Source organism: Mastigoproctus giganteus, chromosome 9, assembly GCF_048544385.1.
Source record: "Mastigoproctus giganteus isolate SK-2022 chromosome 9, ASM4854438v1, whole genome shotgun sequence".
Classification (NCBI taxonomy): Eukaryota; Metazoa; Arthropoda; class Arachnida; order Uropygi; family Thelyphonidae; genus Mastigoproctus; species Mastigoproctus giganteus.
The window spans coordinates 31,431,596-31,456,364 of record NC_143583.1 but is presented as its reverse complement, the minus strand read 5'-3'; the positions used below and the strand labels follow the sequence as shown (position 1 = coordinate 31,456,364).

Genomic DNA, 24,769 nt, shown 5'->3' with positions numbered 1-24,769 from the left:
GACATGGTGTCACACAGAGATAAGGAATGCAGAATTGAAATTTGGGAAGTACAATGTATACAGGAAGGATAGACAAAATAGAAGAGGAGGAAGGGTGATGCTGTTAGTTAAGACTGCCTCGATAGCAACTCTACATCCTTCCTAAAATGAGGCTTCCAGACCTGAACACAGTACTCAAGGTGTGGCCTGTCCATTTTGCAGTACACGGTACTCAAGGTGTGGCCTGCCCCATGACCTGCTCTGGCACCTGTCTGCACTGCTCAGAAAACATACATGTTCTATGTCTTTTAGAAAGTTTAATTTCTTATTTAATATTAAACCTAGGAATTTACTGCTATAACATGATTCCCCAAATGCAATTGCAGGGTCAGAGAGTATTTTTCATTTCTTGCAATCTAATCAAATCACAAAGGAGATTAGGCAAGTGAAGGCACATTACGAAAAATCTATGGCAAAGGATGCTAAGAAAAACAGCAAGGACTTCTTACTTATATAAACTCTAAAAGGAAGGAGATGAATCAGATTGGTCCACTTGATACCGATGGTTCAACTGTTCATGACCCTGCCCAGACAGCTTACAAACTGATTGAATATTTTGCATTACATTCACACGAGGAATTATTAAGCAAGGAAAATGCCAGAAGTTTATCAATAACATGGTGCTTAATGATTTTGTAATAACTGAGAGCAAGTGGAGGAGAAATTGTTGAAATTAAACATAACAAAAGCACCTGTGGTGGAGGGGATCTATCCAGTTATATTAAAGGAGGCAGCAAAGATACTAAGCAAGCCATTATCCATAATTAGGAGAGCATCCATGGACTCGGGGGAAGTCCCCACGGACTAGAGATGTGCAAATGTATCCCCAATTCACAAAGGGGGATTGGAGGGTGACACGAGTAATTACAGACCAGTTAGTTAGTTTAACTTCTGTTCCAGGTAAAATAATGGAGTCATTGGTTAAAGATGCATTGCAGGAACATCTAGACAAGACTGCGGCAATAATTTAGACTCAGCATGCATTTAAGAGAAAATCTTGTCTGACAAATTTGATTGGATACTATGATGTGGTTACAAAGGAATTGGATGCAAAAATTAATTTTGATATCATATACAGGTCGACCATCACTAATATGGCCACTGGTAATTCGGACATAATTTCCACAATGGTAGCAAATTTCCCTGGTCGGCACACCGACCTGCCACTACTGTTTTGGTGGCGCTGGTTGCAGCATCAGCTGTTGGCACGAATTCGTAAACACTGGCAAACCATTCCCACTTGTTTTTCTGCATTTATTATTATAACCTGCTCACATTTAGCCCCAGCCATGGTTCCAATGCATAAAGGAAGTGCCTCTCGTGGAGTAAAGGGCAAACACCATACATTGTCCATAACAGAATTTTTTTCAGCCTCGACTGTACTTGTTAACAGGAGAGATTGCTTCTACAGGGATGGGATACACTTAAATAGAAAGGGTGCAAGAATATTTGCTGATGCTATCGAGGCAGTGTTAGGTGGGTCGGAAAACTGCTAGCTTGGGGGGAGACAAAGACCAATAGATTGACAGTAGCCACTGGCAGAGGTGAAAGAGATTCTTGCACTGCTTCTATTAGAATGAGCAGAAGCCTGAAAAACAAGATGCATGGTATTTCAGAGACTGCTGGGAGCCATTGCGGTACAAGTAAACACATGGGTTGTGTTAGGGTAGCTAAGAATAGAAACAGGTGCAGGTATACTTGCGTGTACACCAATGCTAGGAGTTTAGTAAATAAATTTGATGAATTTGAGGTATTGCTCAAAACATCGAAGGCAGATATTGTTGGGATATCAGAGACGTGGTGTCACACAGATATAAGGGATGCAGAACTGCAATTTGGGGAGTATAACGTCTACAGAAAGGATAGACAGGATAGGAAGGGAGGAGGGGTTATGTTATTAGTTAAGAAACACATAAAAACCAAGGAAGTGAAGCCAGTCGACATCGCTGGACAGTGCAGTGTGGAGTCAGTTTGGTGTGACAAACATTGGGAGATCAAAATTGAGAGTAGGAGTGTGCTATAGGCCTAATGACTCTGATGAGTATAATAAGGAACTGTACAGGGAAATAGAGTGGGCCAGTAAATCAGAGTGTCTTATAATGGAAGATTTTAATTTCCCAGATATTGACTGGAATTTGGGGGCTGGTTACTCACACACTAGCAGGACTTTTGTGGATTTATTGGATGATTGTTTTCTACATCAGCATGTTCGGGAGGCAACTAGAGGGAGTAATACTCTTGATTTGATTATCAGCAGTGATTCTTCATGCATTAAGAATCTGCAGATAAATGAACCACTAGGTGGCAGTGATCACAGTGTGCTGAAGTGGGATTTACTCAAAGAGGTAACTACCATTAGGGGTAAAGGGAAGGGTTATTGCTTCCGTAAAGGCGACTACGATGGACTGAGACAGTATTTAAATTCTATACAGTGGGACCAACTGATGATGTTACCAACAGCAAATTCAAAATGGGAAGCATTCAAAGAACTTATCTTGGAAGTTACTAGGCTTTACATACCAACTAAGAAATATTGTTCAAGGTTTAGGCCTAAGTGGATGTCAGATGAACTAATGAGACATATGGCAGAGAAGAAAAATGAATGGGATACATACAAATTAACACGTGACACAGAAGCTTATGATAGATACAAGTTGATATGCAACCAAGTTACAAAGGAGGTTAGGCAGGCGAAGGCAGATTACGAGAAATCCTTGGCAAGGGATGCAAAGAAAAACAGCAAAGAGTTCTTTACTTATGTAAACTCTAGAAGGAAGGGGATGAATCAGATTGGTCCACTTGATATTGATGGGTCAAGTGTTGATGATCCTGCTCAGGTAGCTAACAAACTAAATGAATATTTTGCATCGACATTCACACATGAGGAGTTATTCAGCGAGGGGAATGCCAGAGGTGTATTCAACTCTAGCAGTAAGCTACAGAATCTTGAAATAACTGGGAGTAAAGTGGAGGAGAAACTGTTGAAGATAAACACAAGAAAGGCACCCGGGGTGGATGGGATCTATCCAGTTATATTAAAGGAGGCAGCAAAGCAAGTAAGCAAACCCTCAGCCATAATTATTAGAGCTTCCTTGGACTCAGGGGAGGTACCCATAGACTGGAAATGTGCAAATGTGACCCCAATTCACAAAGGAGGATCAAAGGCTGACACAAGTAATTATAGACCTGTGAGCTTAACTTCTGTTCCAGGAAAATTAATGGAGGCACTGGTTAAAGAAGCACTGCAGGATCATTTAGACAAGACTTCAGTTATAGCTCAGACACAGCATGGTTTTGTTATGGGGAAGTCTTGCCTGACCAACTTGATTGGATACTATGATGCAGTCACAAAAGAACTGAATGCAGGGAATAACTTTGATATTATATACTTGGATCTTAGAAAGGCTTTTGATACTGTTGCACATGGAAGACTGCTACACAAATTGGAGCAGTGTGACATTGGAGGCAAATTGCTGCTATGGATAAAGGGGTGGTTGAGGGGGAGAAGAGAGAGAGTGGTAATCAATGGACACTGCTCATCGTGGACTGATGTTATTAGTGGAGTCCCTCAGGGCTCAGTGTTGGGTCCATTATTGTTTTCTGTATTTATAAATGATATTGATGATGGTATATCGGGCTTAATGTCCAAGTTTGCAGACGATACAAAGGTTGGCAGGGTTGTGAAGGACACTACTGACACTGTGCTGCTGCAACAGGATCTGGAAAGGTTGAGCAGATGGGCTGAGAGGTGGCAAATGAAGTTTAACATTGATAAATGTAAAGTACTACACATGGGAAACAGCAACCCCAGAGCAACATATCAACTCTGTGGTACTACACTGACAGTGGTAGAGAATGAAAGCGACTTGGGGGTGGTTGTGCAGGCAGATATGAAGTTCTCTGAGCAGTGTAGACGGGCTGCAAGAGTAGCTCATGGAGTATTGTCAATGATATACAGGAATTTTTCCAGCAGGGATAAGGAGGTGATTATTCCATTGTATAAGGCGATGGTCAGGACACACCTAGAGTACTGTATACAGATCTGGAGACCTCATTTCAAGAAGGATGTAGAGCTGCTGGGACGAGTACAGAGAAGGGCAACAAGATTAGTGAATGGAACAAAGGGGTGCTCTTACGAAGAAAGGCTTAAGTTTTGCAAATTACAGTGTCTGGAGACTAGGCACCAGCGTGGTGATCTGATAGAGGTGTATAAAGCCTTGAATGGTTTAAGCATGCTCAATGCTGATGGGATTCTTCCTCTAGCTCAGAAAAATCACCTGAGAGGGCATAAATTCAAATTGAGGAAAGACAGATGTAGGATAGACGTGCGGAAATTTGCCTTTAGCCAGCGGGTGGTTGGTGGAACAGACTTCCATCCCTTGTGGTGGAGGTTGATAGCCTAAATAAGTTTAAGGCTCAGCTGGACAGGTATTTTGAACGAACAGAGGGGTGAAGTGGAAGTGGGTTTTTTTTTTTTTTTTTTTTTGGCTGATGCTGCATAAGCTTGCTTTCTTGCATCAAATGCCTCTACTAATGCTAATGCTAATGCTAACAGATAAAATTGAATTTCTGAAAACTCAACAGCAGTGTGTCCGTAAGAGGTTTAACTCTGCTTAACTGTAAATTCCAGCAATTTCTTTCAGTTCCTCTTATCTTAGTAATTTCTTTTAGCCATTCCTTTTTATTTTATTTTATTTATTTTTTTTTTTTTTTACAACACACTTATACAAACTTGCGAAAAAACACAACACAATATGATGGATAATACAGCGCACTAATGAACTTGTTTTCACAAAATCTCTAACAATACTGACAAATTTATTGCGACATTTGAGAAGTTATTTTATTGTAATTAGTTTTATAGCAGCACTCCGCCGCGCGTGCAATAAACTAATCGCAAACGACCTTCATATGTATTATTATTATTAGCTATATGGTGCAAAGAAGACTGAGACTTATGCTGCACCAGCCAAAAAAAAAAAAAAAATTCCGAGTTACCCTGGGGGGGGGGGGCGGGAGAGAATCAACAAGAAAGAGAAGAATGATGATATCCAGCTCAGAACCCTGAGCATGCCAAGCCCATACTCACCAGATGTGAGGCTCTGGGGTTAAAATGTTGTAACTGCATCACATGTATGTGGCTGACACAGCTTCTCAAGAAATAAAGTAACCAATATACTTCAGTTACAAAAACATATATGCGACATAAAAGAAAAGACTTTTTTTTTTATATTTTAAGCGAAAAAACAAATTACTAATCAAATTATTTGCTAAATATTTTTGGCCCCTGGGGAATTTTTTTCTTAAACTAGCTTGGCAATCAATGTGTTAAAGGTAGAAAGAGGTGGTTAGCTGTTGGGTAAAATGTATGTGCTAAAATAACCACCCATGATCTGGCACCCCACAGGTCCCAACGCTGCCGGATTGGTGAAGGTCGACCTGTACTTGGATTTCGGGAAAGCTTTTGACACTATTGTGCATGGAAGACTACTGTACAAATTGGAGCAGAATGGTATTAAGGGTAAGTTGCTACAATGGATAAAAGGGTGGTTGAGTGGGAGTAGACAGCGAGTGGTAATCAATGGATGCTGCTCTTCGTGGATTAATATTATTAGTGGAGTCCCACAGGGTTTGGTGTTGGGCCCACTGCTGTTTTGTATATTTATCAATGCTATTGATGAAGATATATCAAGCTTAGTGTCGAAGTTTGCAGATGATACAAAGGTTGGCAGGGTTGTTAATGGCAGTGTGCTACTGCAACAGGATCTAGAAAATTTGGGAAGATGGGCTGAGAAGTGGCAATTGAAGTTTAACATTGACAAATGAAAGTACTGCATATTGGTAGAAGTAACTCCAGAGAATCGTACCAACTGTGTGGTACTACGCTGAGAGTGGTAGAAAATGAAAAGGACCTGGGAGTAATTGTGCAGTCAGATATGAAGTTTTCTGACCAATGGACAGGCTGCCAGAGCAGGTCATGGGGTTTTGTCAATGATATATAGGAATTTTGCTAGCAGGGAAAAGGAGGTGATTATCCTTTTGTAAAGGCAATGGTCACGACACGCCTTGAGTACTGCATATAGGTCTGGAGGCCTCATTTTAGGAAGAATGCAGAGTTGCTTGAGCATGTACAGAGAAGGACAACAAGATTGGTGAGGAGAGAAAAGGGGTCTCTTACAAAGAGAAGCTGCAAATTGCAGCGGCTGGAGCCTAGGCACCTGTGAGGTGATCTGATTGAGGTGTATAAGGCCTTGAATAGGTTGAGCACGCTGAATTCTGATGGGATTCTTCCACTTGCTCAGATTCATAATCAGTTGTAGAATAGATGTGTGTAAATTTGCCTTTAGCCTGCGGGTGGTTAATTTCTGGAACAAACTTCCATCTGTCATTGTAGTTGATAGCTTAAATAAATTCAAGGAAGAACTGGACAAATCTTTTGAGGGAATAGAAGTGTGATTCTTTTTTCTTTTTTTTTTTGGATGATGCTACATAAGCTCATATGCTTGCTTTCTTGCATCACATGCCTCTATTACTATACTATTACTAGTGTATATCAAAAGTTTTCCATGGAGACAGTCGGTAATCAATTTGTAACAAACTCAGGATAACCAGCAGTGTCACTGTTGCAGTCTGAATCTAACTCCATCAAGTTGTTAATGATAGATTAATACTTACAATTTGGGTTGCATTAGTTCTAATTTACCCAGCAGCAGAGTATATATATATATTTTAAAATATAAACACAAAACTTAAGTGTCATGTATTTATTATAAGTAACATACCTTTTGTTTAAATGACCTCTTCAGAGTAATTTTCTGTCCCATCTGACATCCAGGGATCTTAAGCCAATTATTACAACCACCAGTGCAATTACTGTACACAGAAGATGCATCACCATCAACATCACATCCAGAACAGTCTTTATTCATCCCAGAACTGTTGAAATGCTTGCCGGATGACTTGCTCTGAGAACTCCCCAAAGGCAAACCAACAGCACAGTTATCACTGTTACTTGAACTACCTGAGGTACCACTGCTGCTGCTGCTACTACTACTGCTGCTACCACTGCTACTACCACTACTGCTACTGCTGCTGCTGCTGCTACCGCTGGAAGATGATGAGCTGCAACTTGATCCACAACTACTCCCACTATTACCACCAGGAGTTGAGGATGGAGAGCTTGATGAGGATGGTGACAGTGAGGCCCCAACACCGGAGCCTCCACCTCCAGCACCAGAATACCCTCCAGATGGCTTTCCATCTCCTTCGCCTTTTGGAGGTCTTTTAATAGGTTTAAGTACAGCACTTGGCAAAATAGGTCTAAGACAACGTCGGTACCTGAATATAAAAAATAACTAATAAATATAAAAATTTTGGGTGTTTACATCATACTCAACTGGAAAAAATAAATAAATAAAAAAATACCACTTTCTATATGGCAATTTATTATACACAGTACTCTATAACAATATCCTTGAGTGGAAGGTTTTATTATTATAATTTTTTTAATGGTGAGATTTGGGTGAGAGGGAGTACTGATGGGAACCTGTATCCATCAACAGTCTCTCTCTCTCTCTCTCTCTCTCTCTCTCTCTCTCTCTCTCTCTCTCTCTCTCTCTCTCTTATGAAAACTCCAATGAGAGGTATTAAAATCTATAGTACTTAGTACTGATAGAAGACATTCACTGACAACAGACTTAGATTTCTGTAGATTGTAATTTTCAAGAAATACATATGAAGGGAGGTTGTTTTAGAAAACTGATGTTGAAGGAATAAATGGGGAAGAAGAAAAGTTGGTCCTGTGAGTATGAAGTTGGATAGTAAAAGGATGTAAAGTGGTTGCAGCATGTGTTCAAGCTGGTTTGGAAGAGGGAAGTGGTAATTATAGAAGACAATTTAGAAAAACAATGTCCATGTAAGAATCTACAGAAAAGTCTTGCAGCAGAAACATACTGTCTACGAAACAGATGTTGTTGTTGTTGTTGTTATTTAGTTTTTAGGAACATTAGCATCTAAGGCCATATTGCTCCGGGCTATGCTGTGGTCATTGCCTGACCTTTCCGCATCCTCCATATTTAGTGGTGACGGGCTCGAACCCCGGTCTAATCAAGAAGTGTGTGCTACGCACTGCTGCTCCTTCCCACCTGGCTACGGAGGCGGCGTACAAAACAGAGAGTGCAGAGACTTTATTAGAGATGGGACATTAATGAACCGAACCTAACTGCCTGTTTTTGAATGGAGTCCAGAAGCCTGAAAGAGATTTTGTGAGTATTGCCCAGATTTGTGAACAATATTCCATGATAGGGAAAATGTGCGTTTTTGAACAGAATGAGCAGATGTTGGAAGAAAAGTAACAACGAAAGGAAAAGAGAAACTCCAGTATTTTAGCTGAAGTGGCAATATGGATTTTTAGATACAGAGGAAGCAATATTTGTGAATCCCCAATAAAGTTAGGTGATCTTATGTAACTGAGAAATCTGAGTGTCACTGAAGCAAAGGAGTAGAACAAACCTTTTTGAAAGTTTTTTTTTTTTTTTTTTAATGTAAACTCCAAACGAGAGGTGTTAGCACCTATAGTACTTAGTACCGTGCTTGGTTCGGAGGTTGAGAAGACAAAAGAAGACATTTGTTGACATTGGACTTGAACTTCTGTAGACTAATTTTCAGGAAATATGTATGAAGGAAGGTTGTTCCAACAAACGGCAGTTGAATGAATAAACGAGGAAGATGAAAAGTTGGTTCTGTGAGTTTGAAGTTGGACAGTAAATGGATGTTGGCTGGTGGTGGTGGCATGTGTTCAGAATGTTTTGAAAGAGAGAGCAGAAATTATAGAAGCTAATTCAGAAGAACAGTACCCATAGAAGTATCTGTAGAAGAGGCATGCAGCAGAAACAGTATGTCTATGATGTTATGTTTGTTATTTTGGATTTTAGGAGCATTAGCAACTAAGGCCATATTGCGCCGGGATATGCGGTGGTCATTCCCTGACCTTTCCGCATCCTCCGTATTTGGTGGTGACGGGTTCGAACCTCGGTCTAATCAAGAAGCATGTGCTACGCACTGTTGCTCCTTCCCACCTGGCTACGGAGGCGCCTAGTATGTCTATGAGACAGCGAGTGCAGATACTCTGTTACAGATGAGTCATTAATTAACCTAACTGCCCTCTTCTGAATGGAATCAAGCAGCCTGAGAGAGGTTTTGGGGACACCACCCCAGATGTGAGAACAATATTCCATGGCAGGGTGGATTTGCAATTTATACAGAGTGAAGGGTGGATTTGCGATTTATACAGAGTGAGCAGCTGTTTGGAAGAAAAGTAACGCCGAGAGCGAAAGAGAAAACCAAGTTTTTGAGATGCAGAAGAAGCAATATTTGTAATGTGCTTGTGCCAAGAGAGATTAGAAGTCAGGGTAATCCCCAAAAGAGATATATCATTTTGCCTAGAAATCGGAGTGTCACTAAAAATAAGCATAAGAGCAGAAGAATCCTTTTTGCAAGATATAAGACAAGACTGAGTTTTAGAAGGGTTGAAATCAACTAAGTTGTCTTTGCCCCACTGGAGAATTACCTGAAGATCAGCATTTAAGGAATTGGTAGCAGATTTTCGAGAACTTGAAGCTGATTGAGCAGGACAAGGTTTCTCAAAATGGAAAGTTGAATGCAGTGTGCTATCATCGGCAAAACTATGGATAGGATTTCCAGTCAATGGAAGAAGGTCATTAATATACAAGAGGAAAAGAGTGGGAGAAAGAACTGAACCTTGGGGGACACCGGCATTAGTGGAGAAGTTAGAAGACAGAGAGCCATCTACCATCACCCTCAGTGAGCGATCAGAGAGAAAACTGGATAACCAATTACTAAAAACAGTTGGCAAACCATAAGATGGAAGCTTGTTTAGAGGACCTTTATGCCAAACATGATCAAAAGCCTTTGAGATGTCAAGAGCAACTACTTCTGTTTCACCGAACCTTTCCACTGAATTAGTCCATAAATAGGTACAATAAGCCAGAATATAACCAGTGGATCGACACTGACGGAATCCATACTGGCTATCGTTGATCAGATGAAAGGTTTCTAGGTAGTTTAAAATTTGGCGGTTAATTGATTTCTCCATTACATTAGAAAGAGTAGAAATAATTGCAATGGGACGATAATTGGATGGGAGGGATTTGTCACCCTTTTTAGGAATGGCTGGATATGAGCAATTTCCAAGCAGAAGGAAAAACACCTTTGGAATAAGAAAGTGAAAAAAGGCAGCAAAGAATAGGAGTAATATCGGGAGCACAGGTTTTGAGAACAAGAGGAGAAATATCATTGGGACCTGGAACTTTTTTAGCATCAAGATTCGTCAAAATCCTTCTGACATCCTTTTCACAGAAGACAACAGGAGGCACTGAATGGAATGTGTTGGGAATGGTGGAAGGTGTTTTACCAAGATCATAAATACATGAGTTGGAAGAAAAATGGGATGCTAGCAGATCAGCTTTATCCTTGGCTGAAGTGAAAACAGAACCATCTGGTTTGGACAGAGGTGGGAGCAGAGATGGGCAAAAGTTGCGGCCAATAGCTTTGGCAAGAGACCAGAATGCTTGGCTACCATTAGGGCAGGAAGCAAGTTTTCTACTCTTAGCCTGTTCAAACTCTAGTTTGGACTGGTTAATAACTGCTTTACAATTGTTGTGAGCTTTGGTGTAGGCAGAAAATGAAACTGAAGAATTAGAAGCAAGCCAATTACAATATGCAACATTCTTCTCTTGAACAGCCTTAGCACATTTATTGGAAAACCAAGGTTTAGAGAAAGGACGAGATTTTAAAGTGGAGTGTGGAATAAAGGATTCCATTCCTGCAAGAATAATTTCACTGACACGATCTGAGCAAACGTTGACATCAGAACTTTTGAAACAGTAATCCGGCCAAGGAAAAGAAGAAAAGAAGTCTCGCAGGTCATCCCATTTTGCATTCTTGTAATGCCAAACAATACGAGGTTGGGAATAGCCATAAGATAAAGGTTCCACTGGAAAAGAGACAATCACCAAGTTGTGATCTGAAGTGCCTAAAGGCCCTCTCACTTCAACCACGTACTTAGAAGGGTTGTCTGTGAGAAAAAGATCAAGCGTACTGGCTGTATGATTAGGATTGTCCGGTATTCTTGTAGGTAAATGAACAATCCGTGCAAGATCATTAGTAATTGCAAAAGCCTCAGCATCTCGACCAGATGGGTCGGTGTGACTAGAAAACGTAAGCCAGCTGGAGTTGTGAACATTAAAATCACTAAGGAAAATTACCTCACTGTTAGGAAAGTTGGACTGGAGAAAGTCAAGTTGCAAAGAGAGGAAGTCAAAGAGCTCCAAGTGATTAGTGGAGTTGGGAGAACAGTAGAGACAACATATGAATTTGACACAATGAGGTAGAGAGATTTTAAGCCAGAGAAGATCAAAGAGAGGAGATTCCAAATTGCCAAGCCTCTGACAGGGAATATCAGAACGGACATATGCACAAGTACCACCTTTGAGGCGAAAAGAATCATACAGCGAATAATTTGGGCATCTGAGATGAGCAGTAGTTGAATCAACTGATAACTGAGATTCCATCAGAAAAAGTACATGGGGTTTGGCAGACTGCAAGTGGAAATGGACATCGTTGAGATTAGAATTGAGACCACGTATATTTGTGAAATGAATTAGGAAGTGCTTGAGAGGTTTAGATCTTTTCGCAGATAAACTTGCTCTATTAATTTGACAATTCGTGGTGTATTCAATAGTATGAAAAAGTGGGTGGGACATGCTGTATGAAGCAATGAAATTTTTGGATATGGCGTACACATGGTAAGAATATACCAAGATCCTTGACATAACATGGCCTCGACAATGCTCCCCGCATACACACTACTCGGACTCCCTCCAGTCACTATCTGGCAGAGTAGAGGTAGCAAGATTATACACTAGCTGATCCGGAAGCCTCCTAGAGAGTTACTAATAGGTTCGGTCCGGTGTTCTAACTAGCGGCCGGCCTGCAAACACCGTTTTAGAGCTGTACCCTCGAAATGTAAGTAATATTGGATCTCTCTACGATATTCTTTATAACCTCAAAAGTCATCAATCGGAACTTAGCTCTAGAGACTAAACATGGGTTCCACCACTTCAAGCCTCCAATAAGCAAAGTGGCGGTATTGCACCAGTTGATGAGAGTCATCTACCACCTAGTACTGCCTGGTAACATAGAGAGGCGGCGTTCCTCCATGTGGTGTGGGCGCCACACCTCGACCTCTGCTTTCATTGGTTCACACCTGGATGGTCACCCACCATGTACAGGTGGTGCCTCGCAATTCGACATACAGCTATTCGACAGTCGGATTTCGCAGGCCAGCGAAAATGCTACATGATATTGCGCGATAGAATTCTTTGCTGGACTACGTAACTGCATTTAACGTTATTAAATAGCACTAAATAGTGACGGCTGCTTCATACATTTTAACCAATGGTATTAAAGAGCCAGAGTAACATTTAACCAATGATAGATAAAGCGGGAATAGATCTCTCAATCGTTCAGCTACATTAGCTGCCCTCAAAGATAGCTACAGGTACGCCATCAATTCTTCCTCAGTTATGAGATAACATTATCTTGTTAATAATCGTAGTCTGAGTTCACGTTTGCTCTAGTTGTTTGTGCTAATTTATAATTCTGCATTTCTCATAAAGTAAAAAAATTTTGTGCTTTGGCAGTTATTTATTTTTTGAGTGAAATTTGATAATGGTTCCAAAGAAAAGTGAACAGCGGAATAATTCAGGAAAGAAACACACTTGGTTGAGCATAGAAAAGAAGAAAGAAATTATAGAAAAAGTGCAGAAAGGTAGAACAATTACAGATGTAGCTCAAGAGTATGGCATCCCTAGGTCAACCGTGGCAACTTTTTGGCAACAAAGAGACAAGATTATAGGTGCTAGGGTGTTCGCTGGAGCAATGAAAATTTCTGAAAGAAACAGATCTTTAATCAATGAAGAAATGGAAAAGCTGCTTCTTACCTGGATTAGAGAAAGACAGATGAAAGGAGATCCAGTAACTCAGGCAATGATCTGTGAGAAGGCTAGGTTAATTTTTGAAGAATTGCAGAAGAAAATTCCAGGACATATCTCAGATCAAACTGATGAATTCAAAGCAAGTCGTGGGTGGTTTCACAAATTCAAAGGTAGAACAGGTATCCATAGTGTTCTCAGACATGGGGAAGTAGCTAGTGCAGATAAAAAGGCTGCAAAAGAGTTTGTGAAAAAATTTGAAGATTTAATCATGAAGGAAGGCTGCTTGCCGCAGCAAATTTTTAACGGGGATAAAACTGGGTTATTTTGGAAGCGCTTACCAAATCGAATATACATCACGCAAGAAGAAGTGACGCTCCCAGGACATAAGCCTATGAAAGATAGGCTTACCTTGTTATTGGCAGCAAATGCAAGCGGAGACTTTAAAGTAAAGCCACTTCTCGTTTACCACTCTAAAAATCCTCGCTGCTTTTGGAAGAAAATTATCAAGTCCAAATTGCCAGTGATGTGGAGATCCAATGCAAAAGCCTGGGTAGACCAGAAAGTCTTCAAGGATTGGATTTTTGAGGAGTTTGCCCCAAGCGTAAAAAAATTCCTCACTGACAACAATTTACCTTTGAAAGCACTGCTGATTCTTGACAATGCTAGTGCCCACCCCCAAGACTTGGCAAACATTCTTGAAATTGACTTTGATTTCATCAAAGTCCAGTTTTTGCCTCCAAACACCACATCACTGATCCAACCCATGGATCAAGAAGTAATTGCCTATTTTAAAAAACTTTACACCAAGACTTTGTTTTCACAGCTTTTTGACGTGACTCATTCTTCTGATAAGACACTGAAGGAGTTCTGGAAGACAGTTCAATATTCTTCACGCCATTTCCTTTATTAAAACTGCCTGGGAGGGAGTGACACAGAGGACCCTTCGTGCATCATGGAAGAAACTCGTTCCTTCCTTTTTTCGGGATGACAACAATGCAGTCCAAGACGCTGAAGAATCAGAAGCAACTGCGGCCATGGGAGAAATCATTTTGACGGCGGAGAACCTCGACATAGGCAAAATTGATGAGGCTGATGTGGAAGAGCTTGTGGAGGATCACGATGACGAACCAACCGTGGAAGAACTCAAAACACTCAGCAAACAGGAAGCAAAAGAGAGAGAGAGAGAAGGAAATTTCACTTGAAGAAGAAGAAGACAGGGAAAAAGGGCCATTGCCAACAGCTGCCATTAAAGGAATTTTATTCCACTGGGAGAAGGTGCAGCCTGCTTGTTTAAAATGGCACCCCAACACTGCTGTTGTAACTAGAATGACACACTTATGCATCACTTCAAGGCTATCTTGAAAAAGAGGGAGAGACAGTCCATCCTTGATCAATTCCTCATCCCCATTCAAGCCAAGAGGAGAAGAGAAAGGGTAGAACAAGATAAATAAAACATCCTTCCAACATCTAAGGCTCAATGAAATGTATGTACTCATTATGTATTTTGTAATTTCGTTTGTTATATGGTAGAATATAGTAAAGTCAATAATACTGTGTATTTCTCTCCGACAACAAATTAATCAATTTTCCATAATCTTATATGGAAAATATTGACTCGCAATTCGACTCTAATTCGGCGATGAATTATAGTCGAATTGCGAGGCACCACTGTACTTGGGCATGGAGGTTATACCCAGGATTACTAACAGTCCCACCATCATGAAGGTGCAAACAGAGGATTTGGCTGTCACAGACCGTCCCGACTTTGCCGAAATTGGGTCCACTTGACTTGAGTGTTACCCGAATATCAGTTCCATTAGCGTTTTAGACTCACAGGTAGCAAGTACAGCTTGTCTGGCTTATCTGAAAGAATGTCTGTGACAACCTCAAGGACCACAGGATTGTGATATGAGACAGGATTGAGTTTTAGAAGAGTTAAAACCAACTAAATTATTTTTTCCCCAATGGAAAATTACTTCGAGATCAGCATTTAAGGAATTGGTAGTGGATATTCAAGAAGTTGAAGTTGTTCATGCAGGGCAAGGTTTCACAAAAAGCTGGTGATATACTAGCTTATGTTATCCATACATGGGTAACATAATCCAGTATATATCACCAGTGGGTCAACAATGACCCACTGGCAGATGGAAATTTTCTATAATTTACAAGTGCCGGTTAATGGATTTTTCCATTACTTTAGAAAGAGTAGATGTAAATGCAAAAATTGGACAATAATTAGATGGGAGGGATTTGTCACCCTTTTTAGGAACTGCCTGGATATAAGGAAATTTCCAATCAGAAGGGAAAAAGACCAGTGGAATAAAAAAGTATAAAAGGAGTTATCTCAGGAGCACAGGTTTTGAGAATAAGGGGAGAAATACCACCAGGACATGCCACTTTCTTGGCATCAAGACTGTTCAAAATTGTTCTGACATCCTTTTGATGGAAGACCACAGGAGGCAATGAATGGAGTGTACTGGGAATGGTAGGAGGTGATTTACCAAGATCATCAATATAAGACTAAGAAGAAAAGTAGGATGCCAGTAGGTCAGTGTCATCTTTAGCTGAAGTGGCAATAGAACCATCCGGATTTCACAGAGGTGGGAACAGAGATGGGGCAAAAGTTGTGGCCGATAGCTTTGGCAAGAGACCAGAATGCTCGATTACCATTTGGACAAGAAGCAAGTTTTCTACTCTTAGCCTAAAACAAAAATCTATTTTGGACTGGCTAAGAAGAAATAACTACTTTACAACTGTTACAAGATTATGTAGGCATAAAATGAGCCTGGAGAATTGGACATAAGCCAATTGCAATATGCTACATTCTCTTGAATATCCTTAACACGTTTATTAAAAAAACCAAGGTTTAGACAAAGGATGAGATTTTAAGGTGGAGCATCAAATAAAGGATTTCATCCCTGCAAAGATAATTTCACTGACATGATCTGAACAAACCTAGGCACCAGAAGATTTAAAACAATAACACAACCAAGGATAAGAAGAAAATAAATCTTGCAGATCATCCCATTTTGCATTCTTGTAATGCCAAGCAACATAAGGATGAGAACAGCCAGGCGAGAAAGGCTGCACTGGAAAAGACCACCATCACTAAGTTGTGATCTGAGGTGCCTAGAGGACCACTCACCTCAACTTGGCTAGTTGATACTTATTAATGATAAGCTAATTAATGATACATCTCTAACAGAGTCTCTCCACTCTCTATCTCATAGACATTCTGTTTCTGCTGCATGAATTTTCGAAAGATACTTTCATGAGCACTGTCCTTCTGAATTGGCTTCTATAATTCCCACTCTCTATTTCAAAGCAGTCCGAACATGCGCCGCAACCAGTCAACATCCTTTTACCGTCCAACTTCAAACTCAGCTAACCAACTTTTCTTCTTCTTCATTTATTCATTCAACTTCTGTTTTTAGGAACAACCATCCTTCTATATACATTTCTGAAAATTACAATCTATAGAAATTCCAGTCTAATGTTAACAAATTTCTTTTTTCATCTTTCAACCTCCAACCATGCACGATACTAAGTACTACAGGTTCTAATATTGCAATAATAATAATAATAGCGATACAATGGATACATTGCAATATGCCCTTCACGGCCACAAGGCCAGGGGTTATATCTCTCGTATTTGGGGTTTTCATATTTAAAAAAAAATTTTTTTTTTAAATGTGCACTTGGAATGGTTGTTCGTGAGAAAAAAATCAACATTGTTGACTTAGGATTGTCTAGTATTCTAGACAATCCTAGTTAGGATTGTCTGGTATTCTGGTAGGTAAATGAAAATCTGTGCAAGGCCATTATGAATTGCAAAAGACAGCAACTTGACAAGCTGGGTCCATGTGACTAGAAAATGGAAGTCAGCTCGAGTTGTGAACATTAAAAAATCACTAAGGAAAATTAACTCACTGTTAGGAAAGTTGGACTGAAGAAAGTCAAGTTTCAAAGAGTTCCAAGTGATTAGTGGAGTTCGAAGAACAATAAAGACAACAAATGAATTTGACAGAATGGAGAGTGAGAGATTTTAAGCCAGAGAAGATTGAAAAGAGGAAATTCTAAATTACTAAGTCTCTGACAGGGAATATCAAAGTATCATACAAGTACCACCTTTGAAGCAAAAGGGATCATAAAGCGAATAATCAGGACAACCAGGATGAGCAGTGGACAAATCAACCAATATTTGGGATTCTATGAGAAAAGGTTTGTGGGGTTTGGCAGACGTAGGTGGAAATAGACATCACTGGCACTGGAACTGAGACCATGTAAATTTATGAAATGAACAGGAAAATCTTTTTAAGGTTTTGATCTTTTTGCAGATAAGTTTGACTATTTTTGATGTGTTTGGTAATAAGAAAAGGTGGGGAGGACATAACGTATGAAGTAATAAAATTTTTGGCATATGGTGTATACACAGAGCAAGAATACAGCTCCTTGACAATGACCCCCTGCATACACACTACTCTGATTCCCTCCAGTCACTATTTGGTAGAGTAGAGGCAATGAGATTGTACACTTCCTGACCCAGAAGCCAAATAGAGAGTTACCAATAGGTTCAATCTGGTGGGCTATCTAGCAGTCAGCCTGCAAGCCTGGTTTTAGAGCTGTACCCTCAAAATGTAAGGAATATTGACTTCCCATGATGTCCATCATAACCTCAAAAGACATCACTCATACTGCATGGTGAAAGAGATGGGGGGCTGGAGCTTTGCTCTAGAGACTAATCATGGATTCCATCATTCCAAGCCTCCAATAAGAAAAGTGATTGATGAGAGTCATCTACCACCTAGTATTGCCTAATAATGTATAGGGGCAGCATTCCTCCATGGTGTGGATGCCACACCTCGACTCCTGCTTAGGTTGGTTCTCACATGGAGGTTATACACTAGAGTTACTAACAGTCTCACCATTGTGAAGGTGCATGTAAAGAATCTGATTGTTGCAGAATGACCGGACTTCATTGAAATTTGGTCCACTTGACTTCAGTGTCACCTGAATACAGTTCTATCAGCATTTTAGACTTCCACTAGCTTGCCACTAGGTGGAAAGCTCAGCTGTCATACCTGAGAGAATATCTGTGACAGCCTCAAGGACCAAATGCAATAAGCTAAATTCTTATCTTGAACAGCCTGAGCATATTTATTGGACATATATTAGGGTGGAATGCAGAATAAAGGACTTTGTACCTACAAGAATAATTTCACTGACATTTTCTGAGAAAACACTTAAGATCAGACAATTTAAAACAGTATTCTAACCTCAGAAAAGAAGAATATAAATCATACCAATCATTGGTATGATTTATATCTCATGAGAATGAGAATAGCAAAATACATTAACGCAGAGATTTTTAGGAACATATGTACTGCGTTATAGCAGAACTGACTGTACTACAAAACATTTACTAACACAAACACTATCACTGCATTCTCTCCTGACCTGCAAAAAACTTGTAGCTAGGTTTGCACCACAACTGAAGAATAACATTGAGTTGAGGTGCCAGAGAGTGCAGTGCAGTGCAGAAAGCAAGAGTCAAACAAACGAAATGAAAGCCAGAAGAATGAATGAGTGAGAGTGTAAGTGTGTGAGAAAAAGAACACAAACCATAAATGTTACCGTTAAGTACACACTAACTCTAGTTTTAATCTTTTATATTCTTTCTTATTTAGCTTAATTATTAAGCATTAGTATTTAAAATTATATTACACACCCTTGCATCCCTGCCTGGTGTGAGAAAGAGATGAATGAGTGAGTGAGAAAAGAAAAAAAAAAATATATATATATATACACAACCTAACAGGAAAAAAACACAAAATAAAAAATATTATAAACTATAAGAAAAAAGCATAAAAATAGAATGCAAGTAGAGTGAGAATGCGGATTATGAATGAAGTAAATGTGTCTCTGGGTGAGGGGTGGGTGGGAGAGAGACACTTGCCATCTAACATTCTCCACTGCCAGCTAACATATCCCACCCCAAGAGCAGGATGGGCAGTTTGACCTTCCTAATGGATTCAGCACTGCATGGATTTGACAACCATCACCGACGAAACGAAGACATACTGCAGCTTTGCTGCCAACACGCCATTTGGCGATCTGAAAAACCCCATTAAAACTCCCTTGAAAATTCCCTTTGAAACCCCATTCCCAGGCAGGGGAGGGAGGAGACGGGTCTCCGTCTCCTATCCTCCCTGCCTCCCCGATACTTCACCTGGTGGGGCTCATCCCCACTGACCTATTTGGGGATGCCTACTCTATCGACAACTCAGTATTGTTATGGGCCTATATGAGAGCTTGAAGGACAGGTGGATGCCCTCGAAGGATTAAAAGTGGGAGGGGCCATCAAGCTCTCAGCTGCCCACACCAATGCCAGAGCTTGCACTTGGTCATCACGCAACACAGCGGCGGCCCCTGAGGCAGAATACGCTGGACCCAAGGGAACTAGTAGTTGTTGGTGACTCTATTGTCAAGGAAACAGGAAACATGCTTTGTAAAAAGGATAGGTGGAACAGGACCAGGGTATGTCTGCCAGGGGCAAAGGTTGATGACGTTGTAGAGCGGATATCATCTTTTAAGGGCACAAAAGGTGATATAGTTGTACACGTTGGCACTAATGATATTAAGAGTAGGGGACCGGCGGAATTACTTAACAAGTACAGGTCACTGTTGAAAAAAAGCCGTGAATTGGGGTTGAATTTGAAAGTGTCTGCAATTTTGCCCAGACACGATAGGAAGGAGTATATGATGAGAGCCCTGTCGATCAATTCGGCCCTGGAAGGATTGTGCAAGGCTCAAGAGGTAGAATTTTTTTCAGCCTGGTCTGTACTTGTTAACAGGAGAGACTGCTTCTACAGGGATGGGATACACTTAAATAGAAAGGGTGCAAGAATGTTTGCTGATGCTATCGAGGCAGTGTTAGGTGGGTCGGAAAACTGTAGGATTGGGGGGATACAAGGACTAATAGTTTAACAGTAGCCACTGGCAGAGGTGAAAGTGATTCTTGCACTGCTTCTATTGGAATGAGCCGCAGCCTGGAAAATAAGATGCAGGATATTTCAGAGACTGCTGGGAATCATGGGGGTACAGGTGAACACATAGGTTGTGTTAGGGTGGCTAAGAGGAAGAGCAGGTGCATGTATACTTTCGTGTACACCAATGCTAGGAGTTTAGTAAATAAATTTGATGAATTTGAGGTATTGCTCAAAACATCAAAGGCAGATATTGTGGGGATTTCGGAGACGTGGTGTCACACAGATATAAGGAATGCAGAACTGGAATTTGGGGAGTACAATGTCTACAGAAAGGATAGACAGGGTAGGAAGGGAGGAGGGGTTATGCTATTAGTTAAGAAAAACAGAAAATCCAAGGAAGTGAAGTCAGTCGACATTGCTGGACAGTGCAGTTTCGAGTCAGTTTGGTGTGAAATAAGCATTGGGAGATCAAAATTGAGAGTAGGACTGTGCTATAGGCCTAATGACTTTGATGAGTATAATAAGAAACTGTACAGGGAAATAGAGTGGGCCAGTAAATCAGAAGAGTCTTATAATGGGGAATTTTAATTTCCCAGATATTAACTGGAATTTGGGGGCTGGTCACGCACACACTAGTAAGGCTTTTGTGGATTTATTGGATGATTGTTTTCTACATCAGCATGTTCGGGAGGCAACTAGAGAGAGAGTAATACTCTTGATTTGATTATCAGTAGTGATTCTTCATGCATTAAGAATCTGCAGGTAAACGAACCACTAGGTGGCAGTGATCACAGTGTGCTGAAGTGGGATTTACTCAAAGAGGTAACTACCATTAGGGGTAAAGGGAAGGGTTATTGCTTTCGTAAAGGCGACTACGATGGACTAAGACAGTAATTAAATTCTATACAGTGGGACCAACTGATGATGTTACCAACAGCAAATTCAAAATGGGAAGCATTCAAAGAACTTATCTTGGAAACTACTAGGCTTTACATACCAACTAAGAAATATTGTTCAAGGTTTAGGCCTAAGTGGATGTCAGATGAACTAATGAGACATATGGCAGAGAAGAAAAATGCATGGGATACATACAAATTAACACGTGACACAGAAGCCTATCATAGATACAAGTTGATCTGTAACCAATTTACAAAGGAGGTTAGGCAGGCGAAGGCAGATTACGAGAAATCTTTGGCAAGGGATGCAAAGAAAAACAGCAAAGAGTTCTTTACTTATGTAAACTCTAGAAGGAAGGGGATGAATCAGATTGGTCCATTTGATATCGATGGGTCAACCGTTGATGATCCTGCTCAGGTAGCTAACAAACTGAATGAATATTTTGCATCGACATTCACACATGAGGAGTTATTCAGTGAGGGGAATGGCAGAGGTGTATTCAACTCTGGCAGTAAGCTAGAGAATCTTGTAATCACTGAGGGTAAAGTGGAGGAGAAATTGTTGAAGGTAAATACAAGAAAGGCACCTGGAGTGGATGGGATCTATCCAGTTATATTAAAGGAGGCAGCAAAGGAAGTAAGCAAACCCTTAGCCATAATTATGAGAGCTTCCTTGGACTCAGGGGAGGTACCCATAGACTGGAAATGTGCAAATGTGACCCCAATTCACAAAGGAGGATCAAAGGGTGACACAAGTAATTATAGACCTGTGAGTTTAACTTCTGTTCCTGGAAAATTAATGGAGGCACTGGTTAAAGAAGCACTGCAGGATCATCTAGACAAGACTTCAGTCATAGCTCAGACACAGCATGGTTTTGTTAAGGGAAAGTCTTGCCTGACCAATTTGATTGGATACTATGATGCAGTCACAAAAGAACTGGATGCAGGGAATAACTTTGATATTATATACTTGGATCTTAGAAAGGCTTTTGATACTGTTGCACATGGAAGACTGCTGCACAAATTGGAGCAGTGTGGCATTGGAGGCAAATTGCTGCTATGGATAAAGGGGTGGTTGAGGGGGAGAAGACAGAGAGTGCTAATCAATGGACACTGCTCGTCATGGACTAATGTTATTAGTGGAGTCCCTCAGGGTTCAGTATTGGGTCCATTATTGTTTTCTGTATTTATAAATGATATTGATGATGGTATATCAAGCTTAATGTCCAAGTTTGCAGATGATACGAAGGTTTGCAGGGTTGTCAAGGACACTACTGACACTATGCTACTGCAACAGGATCTGGAAAGGTTGAGCAGATGGGCTGAGAGGTGGCAAATGAAGTTTAACATTGATAAATGTAAAGTACTACATATGGGAAACAGCAACCCCAGAGCAATGTATCAACTCTGTGGTACTACACTGACAGTGGTAGAGAATGAAAGGGACCTGGGGGTGGTTGTGCAGGCAGATATGAAGTTTTCTGAACAGTGCAGACGGGCTGCAAGAGTAGCTCATGGTGTATTGTCAATGATATATAGGAATTTTTTTAGCAGGGATAAGGAGGTGATTATTCCCTTGTATAAGGCAATGGTCAGACCACACCTAGAGTACTGTATACAGGTCTGGAGGCCTCATTTCAACAAGGATGTAGAGATGCTGGAACGAGTACAGAGAAGGGCAACAAGATTAGTAAATGGAACAAAGGGGTGCTCTTACGAAGAAAGACTTAAGTTTTGCAAATTACAGTGTATGGAGACTAGGCACCGGCGAGGTGATCTGATAGAGGTGTATAAAGCCTTGAATGGTTTCAGCATGCTCAATGCTGATGGGATTCTTCCTCTTGCTCAGAATAATCACCTGAGAGGGCATAAATTCAAATTGAGAAAAGACAGATGTAGGATAGACGTGAGGAAATTTGCCTTTAGCCAGCGGATGGTTGGTGGAATAGACTTCCATCCCTTGTCGTGGAAGTGGATAGCCTAAATAAGTTTAAGGCTCAGCTAAACAGGTATTTCGAACGAACAGAGGGTGAAGTGGAAGTGGTTATTTTTAATTTTTTTTTTTTTTTGTTTATTTATTTATTTTTTTTTTTATTTTTTATTTTTTTTTGTTTATTAATTTATTTATTTTTTTTTTCAATTTTTTTTTTTTTTTGGCTGATGCTGCATAAGCTTGCTTTTTTGCATCAAATGCCTCTACTAATGCTAATGCTAATGCTATCGTCCCCATCCTTCTACCTGTTACCCTCCAGTCCCCCCCCAATCTAACTAAATCCACTGTGTACGCCCCCAACAATGCTGCCAAATTCTAATTAATGCCAAAAAATTCGACCACTTTCTTGTAAACCTCTTTCGGCCTTTCCAAATTCTAGTATTCACCCCCCCACTCCCACCCTTTTATAGGTCTTGTCATTGAAATCCTCGGAAAATAGGTGGTGGGGCCTGCCAGAGTCTTTAAATAATCTATTGGGTGCCTGACCAACACGCCATTGCCACGAGGATAGCAAAGTGTCGGCAACGGTAGGTCCCAATAGGGGCCCAACGGCTAAATGGTCAAAGAAACAACAGAACATAACACTACACGAAAAACCACTCCCCCCCACACTTAAATCTCTGGCCTCCACAGAGTTCTGTATCACTTACAAAGAATACAACGCGGAGATGGGGGAAACCCACGGTGCCATCAGACAACTAACACACTATACTTTCTCATTATCCATCTGATATTTATAACTCCTTGATCTTGTAGTTCTTGTTTTTTTAATTCATCATCAGAGAATGAGGTCCCATTTGCCAATGAAACCTCTTCATGTATTCAGAGTAGATTGTGGGGGTGACAGTAACTGGAATTTCTCCAAATACTTTTTTTTTCTGTAGCTGTTCAAACTGATGGGTGTTAAGTGCTTCTACCAACATGCCTTCTTATTTAATCAGAGACACAATAGGAGCTTCTATTGTGACTTTATAGGTACCGTATTTTCCGGCTTATAAGACGCACCCTAGTTTTGGCCACATATTTTGGGAAAAAAAATAAAAAAATAAATATTTCTCCAAAATAATAAAAATAATATTTTGGAGAAAATAATAATAATAAAATTAAATAAGGTAATATATTTTTCTCAAAATAATGGTATACGCTTGGGTAAATGTTCAACCAATAATGAAATGTTTGTTTCTGAAAAAAGCTGACAGAAGTAACGTAACAGAAATTCTTACTCACCCTAAGACAAATACAGGCATCATTTTCTCTTCGTAAAAGACGGTTGGAATTGAAAAATCCTGATCCAGTCTAAATAGCCTGCCATACCATAAAAGCGCGAGATCATATTATAGAGTTAGCAAACACATGGGAAAATTGAAACAAGTTTTTATTTACATCTGATTCATATCATGCAGATTTCAACAAATTTTCCACGAAAAAAAGATTACTGGTATGTATTGTTGCCACAGATTGTAACCACTGATAATTGTTAAAAATATATTTCAACAGATAAATTGGTAAAATTTATTGAGTAAAATTGGTGTGAATTTCAAAGGGAAGTTTTCAGAACTCAGTTTACCGGCACTGCATCATCGAAAATGCATTGCCGGTAGTCTTTAGGCCTAATCTGACATTGACCATATAAGACGCAGGGTGATTTTCCAAGTATTTCTTCGCGAAAAAAACCGTGTCTTATAAGCCGGAAAATACAGTATTTCTGCAGGAAAAGTGAAAGCTTACCAATCAACTGGTCGGCTGTTGAGTGCAAAATTAGAAATGGGGAGGCAGTGATTCTTTCCACATCTATCTCTTTTTTAGTTTTTCAGAAAAAGAACTGGGTTCTTAACA

General features: G+C 40.2%; 1 protein-coding gene across 1 annotated transcript in view; it reads right to left on the bottom strand.

Annotated features, from left to right (window-relative positions):
• The window catches only part of LOC150080133 (uncharacterized), a 348,537-nt gene that overhangs the window by 180,929 nt on the left and 142,839 nt on the right, over positions 1-24,769 (bottom strand). The window contains exon 9 of the mRNA XM_090380622.1: positions 6,822-7,377. Coding sequence (XP_090236748.1) covers positions 6,822-7,377 — 556 coding nt within the window. The remainder of the gene's footprint in view (positions 1-6,821; positions 7,378-24,769) is intronic.